We start from the raw sequence: 14,993 nt of genomic DNA, 5'->3' as shown, positions 1-14,993 counted from the left end.
CAGCACTGATCATGCAGCCGATTGTCACCGGGTAACTCGTACGTCTTTATCTAACAAAATTTAACCCTTTGCCACAGGCAGATGTAGAGGCCAAGTCATTGGTATACACTCAGTGCCCATTTTATTAGGTACCTCCTGTCGTGTTCCCCTGCTGCCTTAGCCCATCTGCTTCAAGACTGGATGTATTGAGTGTTCAGAGATGTTTTTCTGCAGATCACTGTTGTAACATGCATTTCTTTGAGTTACTGTCAGCTTGAACCAGTCTGGCCATTCTCCTCTGATCTCTCATTAACAAAGGGTTTTCACCCTCAGAACTGCCACTTACCAGATGTTTTTTATTTTTTACCCCATTTCTGTAAACTCTAGAGGCTGCTGTGCATGAAAATTCCAGGCAGTCAGCAGTTTCTAAGATACTCAAACCACTCGATCTGGCACCAACAATCATTCCACAATCAAAGTCACTTAGATTACATTTCTTTCCCAGTCTGATGTTTGGTCTGATCAACAACTGAACCTCTTGCCCACATCTACATGCTTTTATGCATTGAGATGCTGCCACATAATTGGCTGATTAGATATTTCTATTAATGAGCAGGGGTACAGATGTACCTAATAAAGTGGCCACTGAGTGTATTTAAAGTGGAGGTTGATAGGTTCTTGATTGGTAAGGGTGTAAGAGGTTACAGGGAGAAGGCAGGAAAATGGGGTTGAGAGGGATAATAAATCAGCCTTGATGGAATGATGGAGCAGACTTGATGGGCTGAATGGCCTAATTTTGCTCCTATTTGTTATGACGTTAATGTGGTGCAAAGGCCATTGCAGAAGGTGCAATCCTCCAGTGAGTGAGTTGTGTTATAACTCTGAGCACAACCCCTCTGTGTGACACAGATGTGGTGACTGTTTCTGTCGGCTCGGCTCTGTTCTGTGTTGGAACAGCTCACGTGTTCGAGCTGATTGATGATCAAGATGCAGGGTGAGCTATTCAGCCCCTCTAGCCTGTCCTCGCTGTTTCCCTGTGCCCCAGGGTTATAGGTCACGGAGCCCCTCACTGATTGCACTTCTACAACTGGCACCATGGGGTCTGCTGTCTGCAGGAGAGGGAGCCATTAGAGGGACTGCTCCTCCCTCCACAAACACTCCATCTACTGGGCACCTCCCTCCACAAACACTCCATCTACTGGGCACCGCCCTCCACAAACACTCCATCTACTGGGCACCGCCCTCCACAAACACTCCATCTACTGGGCACCTCCCTCCACAAACACTCCATCTACTGGGCACTTCCCTCAATGGAAAACTCCCTCCACAAACACTCCATCTACTGGGCACTTCCCTCAATGGAAAACTCCCTCCACAAACACTCCATCGGCGAGGCTCCTCCCTCCAAGAACACAACATCAGCGAGGCACCTCCCTTCACAGACATTCAGCAAGACTCCTCCCTCCACATACACTCCTTCAGCGAGACTGCCTTCCTCCACAAACGGTCCATCACCAAAGCACCTCCCCCAATGTACTCTCCGTCACCCAGGTATCTTCCTCCACACAACACTCCCTCAGTCAGGTATCTCCCTCAGCAAGATGCTCCCTCGGTGAGGTATCTCTCTCGACACGATGCTCCCTCGGTGAGGTATCTTTCTCGACACGATGTTCCCTCGGTTAGGTATCTCCCTTGACACGATGTTCCCTCGGTGAGGTATCTCCCTCAGCATTATGCTCCTTCAGTGAGGTATCTCCCTCGACGCGATGCTCCCTCGGTGAGGCATTTCCCTCGACGCGATGCTCCCTCAGTGAGGTACCTCCCTCGACGCGATGCTCCCTCGGTGAGGTATCTCCCTCGACGTGATGCTCCCTTGAAGCAGCACTGGAGTGCTGACCTAGAATTCTGTCCTCAGATGTATTTGAAACTTGAGGAGGCTGTTCAGCCTAACCAGGTGTACCATAAGACACAGGAGCAGGATTAGGCCATTCAGTCCATTGAGCATGCTCTGCCATTTCATTACTCCATCTCAATCCCATTCTCCTGCCTTCTCACCGTAGCCTTTGACACCCTGACTAGTCAAGAATCTCCACTCTAAATGTACTCAATGATTCAGCCTTCAGAGTCATCTGTGGCAGCGAATTCCACAGATATCTCTCTCTCTGGCTAAAGAAATCCTTCCTCACCTCTATGTTAAATGGACATCCCTCTGTTCTGAGGCTGTGCTCTCCATTCCTAGACTCCCCCACTGTAGGAAACATCCTTTTCGCATCCTCTCTGTCTAGACCTTTCAACATTAAATAGGTTTCAATGAGATCCCTTCTCATACTTCTAAATTCCAGTGTGTACAGGCCCAGAGCCATCAGATGGTCCTCATACCTTTCATTCCCAGGATCATTTATGTGAGTCACCTCTGGGCCTTTCTAATACCAGCATATCCTTTCCTAGATAAGGGGCCAAAACTGCCGTTGCTCCCGGCTTTAAACGCCAGTGAAGGTGTGGAACATCGTGCAGGGGTGGTTTAGAGGCAGATATATTGGGAACATTTAAGAGACTTTTAGATAGCCACATGAATGATAGGAAAATGGAGGGTTATGTGGGAGGGAAGGGCTAGATTGATCTTTGAATAGGTTAAAAGGTTAGCATGACATTGTGGGCTGAAGGGCCTGAACTGTGCAGTACTGTTTTATGTTCTGGGTCAGGGGGGTAGTTGGGAGAGAGGGGTATCTGTTTCTCTCTAGGTGTCCTCCCCAATCAGTTCTGCTGACTTCACAGATCACTTCTCACAAAGCTCCCTGTGCCATTCTTGGAAGAAGTGGCTTTGATAGCACCATCTCAGTCTCCCCATTCGGAAATTTTAACCGTCCAATTGTAATTGTTGCCCTAGAATCCTTTGCAACTTTATCTTGTCTTGCTATGCCCGGTGATGCTGATCCCCAGGTATTCACTGAAGGGGAAGTTAGGATTCCTAGGGCTGTGTCTCAGCCCGATATTCTTTTCCATCAATGCTGCCTGGCCTGGCCAGCATTCTGTGTGTGTTGTTTGGATTTCCAGCATTTGCAGATTTTCTCCTGTTTGTGTTCATCCTGCATGACTGCACTGTGCCTGCACACTGTCCCTGTCAGCATGCCATCTTGACTTTTGCCTTACTGAGCTTTCATACTCCAGAAGGGTTGTACAAAGGGAAGTCCAGCTAACAAAGGTTTGATTCAGCTTGTCTGCATTCTGTTTTGTCTGCACACCCTTTAAACCCTGTCCTTGCTACAAAGTCCACACCTGTCTGTGCACTGGCCCTGAGGGAACCCTGTTTGACGCTGGTCCATTGACACTTTCACCATTGACACAACCCAATCTATGCTCTCTTCTTGCTGCTGCCATCAGGAAGAAGGTACAGGAGCCTCAGGACCCACATCATCATCAGGTTCTTGAACCAGAGGGGATAACTTCACTCAACTTCATTTGCCACATCACCCGTGGACTCACTTTCCAGGAGTCTCTTCATCTCATATTATCGATATTGATTGCGTATTTATTTATTTTTTCTTCTTTTGTATTTGCACAATTTGTTATATTTTGCCCATTGGTTGTCAGCCCATCTTGTGTGTAGTTTTTCATTGACACTATTGTGTTTCTTTGTATTTACTGTGAATGCCCACAAGAAAATTACCTGCCAGCCCATCCAACACATTATTTTCTACAACTTCTGTCTTCTCCAAAGGGACTCCACCACTAAACATATCTTTAGCCCCCGTCTCGCTCCGCTTTCCACAAGGATCGATACCTTCGCGATTCCCTTGTCCATTTGTCCCTCCCTACTAATCTCCCTCCAGGCACTTTCCCTACTACACCTGCCCATTCACCTCCTCCCTCACCTCCATTTAGGGCCCAGACAGTCCTTCCAGGTGAGGCAACACGTCACCCGTGAACCTGCTGGGGTTGTCTGTTATGTCCAGTGTTCCTGATGCAGCCTCCTCTACCTTGGAGAGACTCATCATTATATAGGGGGGACCACTTCATTGAGCACCTCTGCACCAATAGCCACAAGCAGGACTTCCTAATGGCCAGACAATTTAAATCTATTCCCACTCCTGTTCTAACATGTCGTTCAATGTCCTCTCGTGCCAAGATGAGGCTGCCTTTAGGGTAGAGGAGCAACATCTTATGTTCCATCTGGGTACCCTCCAACTCGATGGCATGAATATCGATTTCTCCTTCTAGTGAACAAATTCCCTCCTCCCACCCCCACTTCTTCTCACCTGCTTATCTCTTACCCCTGGGTCCCCATTTCCTTCCCTTTCTCCTGTGGTCCACTCTCCTCTCTTATCAGATCCTTTTTTCTCCTCCCCTTGACCTTTTCCACTCACCTGGCTTCACCTATCACCTTACAGCTGGCCTCTTTCTCCTCCACCCCCCACCTACTTATTCTGCGGTCTTCCCCCTTCCTTCTCAGTCTTGAAGAATGGTTTTGGCCTGAACATCGACTTTTCACTCTTTTCCACAGATGCTGCCTAACCTGCTGAGTTCCTCCAGCATTTTGTGTGTGCTGAGGTGAATCTCAGGGTTGTATGCGGTGGCATATACAGTGCTACTACTAAGTTTGTGAACCCTGAGGAATTTTCTCTATTTTTGCTTAAGTATTACCTAAAATGTGATCAGATCTTCACGTAAGTTCTAAAACTAGATAAAGAGAACCCAATAAAATAACACATAAAACATTATGTAAGGAGCACCAGGCCATTGTCTCCCACACCATCACCGACTTTATCCGCTCAGGGGATCTCCCATCCACTGCTACCAACATTATAGTTCCCACACCTCGCACTTCCCGTTTCTACCTCCTACCCAAGATCCACAAACCTGCCTGTCCTAGCCGACCTATTGTCTCAGCTTGCTCCTGCCCCACCGAACTCGTTTCTGCATACCTCGACACGGTTTTATTCCCCCTTGTTCAATCTCTTCCTACCTATGTTCGTGACACTTCTCATGCTCTTAAGCTTTTCGATGATTTTAAGTTCCCTGGCCCCCCTGCTTTATTTTCACCATGGATGTCCAGTCCCTATATACTTCCATCCCCCATCAGGAAGGTCTCAAAGCTCTAAGCTTCTTTTTGGATTCCAGACCTAATCAGTTCCCCTCTACCACCACTCTGCTCCGTCTAGCGGAATTAGTCCTTACTCTTAATAATTTCTCCTTTGGCTCCTCCCACTTCCTCCAAACTAAAGGTGTAGCTATGGGCACCCGTATGGGTCCTAGCTACGCCTGCCTTTTTGTTGGCTTTGTGGAACAATCTATGTTCCGTGCCTATTCTGGTATCTGTCCCCCACTTTTCCTTCGCTACATTGACGACTGCATTGGTGCTGCTTCCTGCACGCATGCAGAGCTCGTTGACTTTATTAACTTTGCCTCCAACTTTCACCCCGCCCTCAAGTTTACCTGGTCCATTTCCGACACCTCCCTCCCCTTTCTAGATCTTTCTGTCTCTGTCTCTGGAGACAGCTTATCCACTGATGTCTACTATAAGCCTACTGACTCTCACAGCTATCTAGACTATTCCTCTTCTCACCCTGTCTCTTGCAAAAATGCCATCCCCTTCTCGCAATTCCTCTGTCTCCGCCGCATCTGCTCTCAGGATGAGGCTTTTCATTCTAGGACGAGGGAGATGTCTTCTTTTTTCTAAAGAAAGGGGCTTCCCTTCCTCCACTATCAACTCTGCTCTTAAACACATCTCCCCCATTTCACATACATCTGCTCTCACTCCATCCTCCCGCCACCCCACTAGGAATAGGGTTCCCCTGGTCCTCACCTACCACCCCACCAGCCTCCGGGTCCAACATATTATTCTCTGTAACTTCCGCCACCTCCAACGGGATCCCACCACTAAGCACATCTTTCCCTCCCCCCCCCTGCATTCCGCAGGGATCGCTCCCTACACGACTCCCTTGTCCATTCGTCCCTCCCCCATCCCTCCCCACTGATCTCCCTCCTGGCACTTATCCGTGTAAGCGGAGCAAGTGCTACACATGCCCTTACACTTCCTCCCTTACCACCATTCAGGGCCCCAAACAGTCCTTCCAGGTGAGGCGACACTTCACCTGTGAGTCAACTGGGGTGATATACTGCGTCTGGTGCTCCCTATGTGGCCTTTTATATATTGGCGAGACCCGACGCAGACTGGGAGACCGCTTTGGTGAACACCTACGCTCTGTCCGCCAGAGAAAGCAGGATCTCCCAGTGGCCACACATTTTAATTCCACATCCCATTCCCATTCTGACATGTCTATCCACGGCCTCCTCTACTGTAAAGATGAAGCCACACTCAGGTTGGAGGAACAACACCTTATATTCCGTCTGGGTAGCCTCCAACCTGATGGCATGAACATCGACTTCTCTAACTTCCGCTAATGCCCCACCTCCCCCTTGTACCCCATCTGTTACTTATTCTTATACACACATTCTTTCTCTCACTCTCCTTTTTCTCCCTCTGTCCCTCTGAATATATCTCTTGCCCATCCTCTGGGTCCCCCCCCCCCCCCTTGTCTTTCTTCCCGGACCTCCTGTCCCATGATCTTCTCGTATCCCTTTTGCCAATCACCTGTCCAGCTCTTGGCTCCATCCCTCCCCCTCCTGTCTTCTCCTATCATTTTGTATCTCTCCCTCCCCCTCCAACTTTCAAATCCCTTACCCACTCTTCCTTCAGTTAGTCCTGACGAAGGGTCTTGGCCTGAAACGTCGACTGTACCTCTTGCTACAGATGCTGCCTGGCCTGCTGCGTTCACCAGCAACTTTGATGTGTGTTGCTTGAATTTCCAGCATCTGCAGAATTCCTGTTGTTTACATAAAATATTATACTTGTTCATTTATTTATTGAGAAAAATTATCCAAAGTTATATGTATTTGTTGGGAAAAGTGTGTGAAACTGGTGTGACCCCCTTGGACAGCAATAACTTCAACCAAACGTTTCGGGTAACTTGATCTGTCCTGCTCATCAGCTTGAAGGAATTTTAGGCCATTCCTCCTTACAAAACTGCTTCAACTCCGGGATGTTGGTGGTCTTCCTTATATGAACTGCTTGCTTCAGGTCCTTCCACAACATTTCTATAGGATTAAGATCAGGACTTTGACTCGGCCATTCCAAAACTCGGATTTTCATCTTTTTAAACTGTCCAGTTGTTGATTTGTCTTTCGGATCATTGTCTTGTTGCATTACCCGACTTCTATTAAGCTTTAGCGACTGACATTCTCCCATAAAATGTCTTGATACAATTTTGAATTCATTATTCCCTCAACAATTGCAAGCTGTCCAAGCTCTGAGGCAGCAAAACAGCCCCAAACCACGATGCTCCTTCCACCATGCTTCACAGTTGGGATGAGGTCTTAGTGTTGGTGTGCAGTGCCCTTTTCCCTCCAAACTTAGCAATGCGCATTTCTGCCAAAAAGTTCAACTTTTGACTCATCTGCCCACAGAACATTGTCCTAGAAGCATTGTAAAACATCCAGGTGGTCTTTTGCAAACTTGAGATGTGCAGCAATGTTTTTTTTCGAGAGCAATGGTTTCCTCTGTGGTGTCCTTCCATGAACACCATTCTTGTTCAGTGTTTCTCTTATAGTGGACACATGAATCGAGTAACAAGTTCTAGAGATTTCTGCAGGTCTTTTGCTGTTACCCTTGCGTTCTTGTTCACCTCCTTCAGCATTGCACGTTGTGCTCCTGGTGTGATATTTGCAGGATGCCCACTCCTAGGGAGAGAAGCCACAGTACTCCGTTTGCTCCATTTGTAGACAATTTCTCTCACTATGGACTGATGAACACTCAGATCTTTAGAAATGCTCTTGTAGCCTTTTCCAGCTTCATGCATCCGTACAATTCTTCTTCTAAGGTCCTCTGAAAGTTGTCTTGATTGAGGCATTGTACATGTAAACAGATCTTTCTTGAGAAGAGCAGGCTCTGTCAGTAACCTGACTTTGTATGTCATTTTTTATAGGGCAGAACACCTCTCCAACCCACTCCTCCAATCTCATCTCATTGATTGGAACTCCTGACTCCAAATCGCTTTTGTAGAAGGCATTACCCCAGAGGTTCACATACTTTTTCCAACAACTACATGTAATATTGGATCATTTTTCTCAATACGTAATGAACAAGTATAATGGCTTTTGTGTTATTTATTTAATTGGGTTTTCTTTATGTAGTTTTAGGACATGTGATCACATTTGAGGTTATATATTTGCAGAAACAGAGAATATTCTACAGGGTTTACAGATTCTCTACCGCCACTGTACCTACTTTGATTAATAAAATTACTTTGAATTTGAACCCCTCTCTTGTGTTTTTCAGGCTAGTTTAGCTGCAACTAGACAAGGGTCATCGCCAAATGGGAGCGTGTCACAACAGCCTGCCTCTTCACAGACCACTGTGAGTATCTGAAGCAAGTGGTTGGTTTATGCGGGAGGTCAGCACTGGGTGCCGTAGGTCAAATGCGCAGGAAGAAATGAAGCAGCACGCATAGATGTTGGTCCAATTTGAGCCTGGAGATGCGACAATGCGTGTCTCTCACAGCCCAGTGTTCCAGCTCCTCATCTGAATCTGGAGAAAGGCCGAGGATTATGTTTTTAATTTAGATATACAGCATATCTGGTCCAACGAGTCCATGCCGCTCAGTTACGCCAATGTGACCAATTAACCAGTTACTATGGGCATCACAGTAGCGTAGTGGTTAGTACAATGCTATTACAGTTCAGGGTGTCAGAGTTCAGAGTTCAATTCGGGCATCCTCTGGAAACAAGTTTGTACGTCCTTCCCATGTGCGTGTGGGTTTCCTCCGGATGCTCCTGTTTCCTCCCACAGTCCAAAGACGTACTGGTTAATTGGTCATTGCAAATTGTCATATGATTAGGCTAGTGTTAAAATCGGTGGGTTGCTGGGCGACACAGCTGATAGGACCTGTTCCACTCTGTATCTCTAAAAGAATAAAATAAAAAGGCCAAATATTTTATTTTTTATTTAGACATACAACACAGTAACGGGCCCTTCTAGTCCATCGAGCTCACGGCGCTCAGTTACACCCACGTGACCAACTAACTTCCTAACCGTTACATCCTTGGAACGTGGGAGGAATCTGGGGCAGCTGGAGAAAACACACTTGGTCCGGGGAGACCATACAAACTGCTTACAGACAGTGGTGAGAATCGGACCCAGTCGCCAGCGCTGTCATAGCGTTACGCTGACAGCTACGTTACCATGTCAGCCCTAAGTAGGAGGTTTGTTGCCGCTGGACACCCAGGTGATCAGTCTGGCTGCTGATCACTGGGATAGGCCGCCTTCGGATGAGGTTCTGTGTGAACCCTTCCCCTGACTCCTGTCTGTGCAGAGTGCCATCCTGACATGTTCCTCCACCTCCTGACACCCAGCCCCTGCCAGTCACGGGGATAGACCGCCTCCGGATGAGTTTCTGAGTGAACCCTTCCCCTGGCCCCTGTCCGTACAGCTGGCCGTCATCCGCCTCCTGACACCCAGCCCACCCTCTGTATTCGACTCGATTATGTGGAAAGTGCGTGAACTTTCTGACACTCTGCTTTCCACCAGTTCCTTCTTGCCCTTTCCTGGATTTAGCTGCACTCTCACCGTCACCAGAGACCGTAAGAAAGAGAAACAGAATTGGGCCATTCGGCCCATTGAGTCTGCTCTGTCATGCCATCATGGCTGACTTATTATCCCTCCAACCCCATTCTCCTGCCTTCTCCCTGTAACCTTTGACACCCTTACTAATCAAGAACCTATCAACCTCCAGTTCAAATATACCTAATGACTTGGCCTCCACAGCCAACCGTGGAAATGAATTCCACAGATTCACCATCCTCTGATCTAAAGGGACGTCCTTCTATCCTGAAGCTACGCCCCCCATTTGAATCAGCCTCCCCACATCTACTCTATCTAGGCCTCTCAGTATCTGAGAAATTTCAGTGAGATCCCCGCTCATTCTTCTAAACTCCAGTGAGTACAGGTCCAGGGGTGTCACGTGTTCCTGATACATTAACCCTTCCACTCCCGGCATGGTGACACGTGGGCGGAGAGATTTCTCTCTCCCACTCCTATCTCTTGAATAGAAAATAGAAGTAGGAGGAGGCCATTTGGCCTTCTGGGTCTGAGCATGATGGTAACTGTCCCTGCTCCTAGCCTCTCTCTCTTATTCGTGGTGCCTTTCACATGGACAAATATGTCTCCCTCCTCCTTCTCTTACGTGCAGTGGATTCCAGTTAGTTGGAACACATCAGAACACACCAGTATGCTTTGGCCCAATGAAGCGGCTGCCTTAATTAGCAGAAGTTTCATGGGAGTAGTTAAAAATGTACATAAAAGACAAAACTACTGTTTAACTGAATAACGAATTATGTATTTAAATGAAATACAGAACAAATTAAAACACTATCAATACTACTACAGTATTCTAAAACTGTATTAGTTCCTCATAGTTATTGATGGAAGAATTCAACCAGTGTACATTGTCGTGTTCCTTTGGTTGACTGTAAATGAACAAAATCAGCGCAGACAAGTATTGTAGATGATGGACTGCCATTATACAATGCTTTCGAAGATTGAATCTCCAAATCTTCATTTTCATTGTAACATTCAAGGTGACTGTTGATACTTTCAAATTCTTCGCAGTTCCTAACTTGCTGAAATAGTAAAATCATTTCATTTTCACTCTGGCATCTCCAAGCCTGAATGCTTGAAACTGCAATGAGCAGAACAGTTCTGAATACTGCTTAAGTGGACAGAATGAGGGTGAGAGGCTGGGGCAGTGGACAGAAAGAGGGTGAGAGGCCAGGGGAGTGGACAGAAGGAGGGTGAGAGGCCGGGGGAGTGGACAGAAGGAGGGTGAGAGGCCGAGGGAGTGGACAGAAGGGGGATGAGAGGCCAGGGGAGTGGACAGAAGGAGGGTAAGAGGCCGGCGGAGTGGACAGAAGCAAGGCGAGAGGCCAGAGGAGTGGATAGGAGGAGGGTGAGAGGCTGGTAGAGTGGACGGAAGGAGGGTGAGAGGCCGGGGGAGTGGACAGGAGGAGGGTGAGAGGCCGGGGGAGTGGACAGGAGGAGGGTGAGAGGCCGGGGGAATGGACAGGAGGAGGGTGAGAGGCCGGGGGAGTGGACAGAAGGAGAGTATCAGGCCGGGGGAGTGGACAGAAGGAGGGTATCAGGCTGGGAGAGTGGACAGGAGGAGGGTATCAGGCTGGTAGAGTGGACAGGAGGAGGGTGAGAGGCTGGTAGAGTGGACAGAAGGAGGGTGAGAGGCTGGTAAAGTGGACAGGAGGAGGATGAGAGGCCGGGGGAGTGGACAGAAAGAGGGTGAGAGGCCGGGGGAGTGGACAGGAGGAGAGTGAGAGGCCGGGGGAGTGGACAGAAGGAGGGTGAGTGGACAGGAGGGTGAGAGGTGACGAGGTTGGTTGAGGTAGAGTGGTTCCAAAATGCCCGATTTCTTTGCCGCCAGTCTCATGAACAGTTTGAACCTCCTCTCCCAGTGCTGTGGAGTGTGGGGGGCTGAGCCCTGCATTGACAACGATGTCCCTTTCGACCCAGATTAACCTGGCCACGTCTCCGGCCGCAGCTCAGCTGATCAGCCGGGCGCAGACCGTGAACTCCGGTGCCACAGGAATCGCCCAGCAGGCCGTTCTCCTGGGGAACTCGAACAGCCCGGCTCTGACGGCCAGTCAGGCACAGATGTACCTCCGGGCACAGATGGTAAGCAGCAAACTATGACTTCCTACAAGTGTTGAGTGCGTGATGTGATGTCGGAGGTGCCTGGCCATTAATCACAAGCAGCGGACACTCTTTGTTCTTTTTTAAGATTAATTCATCAGTGTCTGTCCATGACCTTTGATCCTTTCTGATCTTCCTTTAGGGAATCAATTATTATTCTTCCATTTGTCCTCGATCTCAGCATTTGTTTCCTCTCCTGGGTTGCCTGGGTTCCAATTCGATCCACAGAGAAAACAGTATCTGCTAAGAATATTCATTCAAAGGCTGATCTGAGCAGATCAAGGCTCATGGATCTTTGGAGAGACAAGCCCTTTTCCGATTGTATTATCTGGTCATAACTATAGAAGCTCATTAACTGGGTAACCTGGTTACTCGCTGGATAACCTGGTAACTTGCTGATTTACTGAGACAGTCGGAGTTAGAATCTGTGCAAAGTATATCACAAGCAGTAGCCAGAAGGTGACGTATGATAGGTGTCCTGGATATTCAAGCACACACAGTCACTCACGTGTGTATGCAAACACAGTTACACAGCCCATGCACACATAGCCACACACGTGTGTATGCTCACTCACCAAGTATATGCACACACACAGTGTGCACATAAGACCATAAGATTAGGAACAGAATTAGGCCATTCAGCTCTGCCATTTCATCATGGCTGATCCCAGATCCCATTCAACTTCATACACCTGCTTTCTCACCATATCCTTTGATGCCCTGACCGATCAGGAAACAATCAACTTCCGTCTTGAGTATACCTACGGAATTGGCCACCACTGGAGTCTGTGGCAGAGCATTCCACAGATTCACCACTCTCCAGCTAAAAAGATTCCTCCTTACCTCTGTTCTAAAAGGTTGCTCCTCAATTTTGAGGCCATGCCCTCCAGTTCTGGATACTCCCACCACAGGAAATACCCTCTCCGCATCCACCTTATCTAGTCCTTTCAAACACATAGTCACACACACGGGCGCACACACAGTTACAAATGTGTGTCCACATACATGTTTTCACAGAGTCACGTGAACACAGTCATATATGTGCAGATATGCACATGCACACACACATACATAGGCACGTGTAACAAGCCAAACATATCTGCACCTTACACACTGCATTGGAGAGAATAGTCAGGGCACCCTCTCATCACAGCCTCACACTTGTAAATTGCACACATGACATCACTTGAGTTGTGTCGTTAGTGTTCTGTTGCCTTGTGGCCAAAGAACCATGTTCCTCAGAGTGAGTCAGTCTGTTCCTCTCCCACAAGGGCCACCCGACACTGAGTGTTTGCTCTGTTCACTTTCCCATCTCCCACCGCACCTTTAAACTCTCCTCCAGTTGCTCTGCAAGTTCAGTAATGCCATGTAGAAACATTGGCAGGGAACGATCTGGCAAGGTGGTTGAGTGGCGGTGGGGAATACTCTGGGGACAGTTTAAAATGCAAAGTAAATTTGTTATCAGAGTATATACGTGTCACCACATACAATCCATTTTCTTCTGGGCATGCACAGCGAATACAAGAAACACAATAGAATCAATGAAAGACCACGCCCAACGGGATGGACAAACAACCCGTGTGCAAAAGACAACAAATTGCAAATACAAAAGAGAAAAATAATAATAAACTAACAACCAGAAAGTATCAAGAACATGAGGTGACGAGTCCTTCAAAGACCATAGTCCCCTTAAGTTTGAAGGGATAGGGTTAAGGTTAGTCTTGTGTTGGGGGAAGGTTGATTTCAGTAGCACAGAGAGGCCCTGGTGAAAGTAGAACAGTGCATGCCATTCAGTCCATTATGTCTGTGCAGGCCATGATTTTGATCTGAACTAATCCCTACATCTGCCTACCTCTTTCCCTCATTCATCTTAAACCTAAGCCCTCTAACATCTGAAATTTCCATTATGGGACAATTTACCCCAGGGGTTCCCAACCTTGGGTCCCCGGACCCCTTGCATAATGGTATTGATCCATGGCATCCAAAAGGTTGGGAACCCTTACACTACCCTGTTTATGTCTCTCGTATTTTTAAAAATCTCCAACGCTGCAGAGAAAACAATCCAAGTTGTCCACCCTCTCCTGATAGTCTACACGTTCCATTCCTGGTGGACCATTTCTGCACCCTCTCCAATGCCTCCACATCCTCCTTGTAATGCAGCAAACAGAATACTCCAGTGTGGCCTACCAAAGTTTTATACAAGTTCAACATGACTTCCTAATTTTATATTAGGGGACCACAGTAGCGTAGCTGTTAGCGTGACACTATTACAGCTCAGCTTCAGAGTTCAGAGTTCACTTCCAGAGTCCTCTGTAAGAAAGTTTGTATGTTCTTCCCATGAACACGTGGGTTTTCTGTGGATAGACGGGGGTAGGGCAGCACAGTAGTGCAGTGGTTAGCACAATGCTTTACCAGCGACCCAGGTTCAATTCCTATTGCTGTCTGTAAGGAGTTTGTACGTTCTCCCTGTTTCCTCCTGATGCTCCAGTTTCCTTCCATGGTCCAAAGACGTACCGGTTAGTAGGTTAATTGGTCATTGTAAACTGTCCTGGGATTAGGCTGGGGTTAAATCGGGGGGTTGCTGGGCGATGAGGCTCATGGGCTAGAAGGGCCTGTTCCACAGTGTGTCTCTAAATCAAAATAAATTCAACATTCCTACCTATGTAAACAACAAAGCAGATCCTAAACACAAGAGATTCTGCAGATGCTAGAAATCTGAAGCAGCACACAAAATGCTGGAGGAACTCAGCAGTTCAGACTGTTACCCCTGGCATTTTTGTCCTTGTGAACCTTTGCTACCCCCTCTCCAGCTTAATGACACCCTTCCAGTCATGTGGTGACCAGAACTGCACACAATAGTCCAAGTGTGATCTCACCACCTGCACATCTTGTACAGCTGATTTCTTGTGGTCTTACTCAACATAACGTCCTAACTCCTGTACTCAATGTCCCATGGTACAAACTCTTCCTTCACCACCTTCACTACAGTGCTCCATGTCAAGACCCATCAAACTCTTTAGAACATCAAACAGTCCAGCACAGGAGCAGGCCCTTCGGCCCACAGTGTTGTGCCAAACCAATTAAATTTGCCATCAAGTGGCCAGCCAAACTAATCTCTTCTGCCTACACAATGTCTATGTCCTTCCATTTTCCTCACATTCACGTGCCTATCTAAACATCTCGTAAAAGTCTCCAATGTATTTGCCTCCACCACCACCCCAGACACTGCATTCCAGGCAACCACCACTCTGTGTAAAAATCT

General features: G+C 47.6%; 1 protein-coding gene across 8 annotated transcripts in view; it reads left to right on the top strand.

Moving 5' to 3' along the window:
• The window catches only part of LOC140188712 (polyhomeotic-like protein 2), a 237,767-nt gene that overhangs the window by 139,361 nt on the left and 83,413 nt on the right, over nucleotides 1-14,993 (top strand). For all 8 annotated transcript variants that reach the window (XR_011883363.1, XM_072245266.1, XM_072245263.1 and 5 more), the window contains 2 exons: nucleotides 8,315-8,392; nucleotides 11,552-11,713. Coding sequence is in view for 7 of the 8 variants with exons in the window: in XM_072245266.1 (XP_072101367.1) it covers nucleotides 8,315-8,392; nucleotides 11,552-11,713 (240 nt within the window). In the remaining variant the exon portion in view is untranslated. The remainder of the gene's footprint in view (nucleotides 1-8,314; nucleotides 8,393-11,551; nucleotides 11,714-14,993) is intronic.

This window comes from Mobula birostris, chromosome 27 (assembly GCF_030028105.1).
Source record: "Mobula birostris isolate sMobBir1 chromosome 27, sMobBir1.hap1, whole genome shotgun sequence".
Classification (NCBI taxonomy): Eukaryota; Metazoa; Chordata; class Chondrichthyes; order Myliobatiformes; family Myliobatidae; genus Mobula; species Mobula birostris.
Note: the sequence above shows the minus strand (reverse complement) of the source record. Positions and strands in the feature narration are given on the sequence as shown.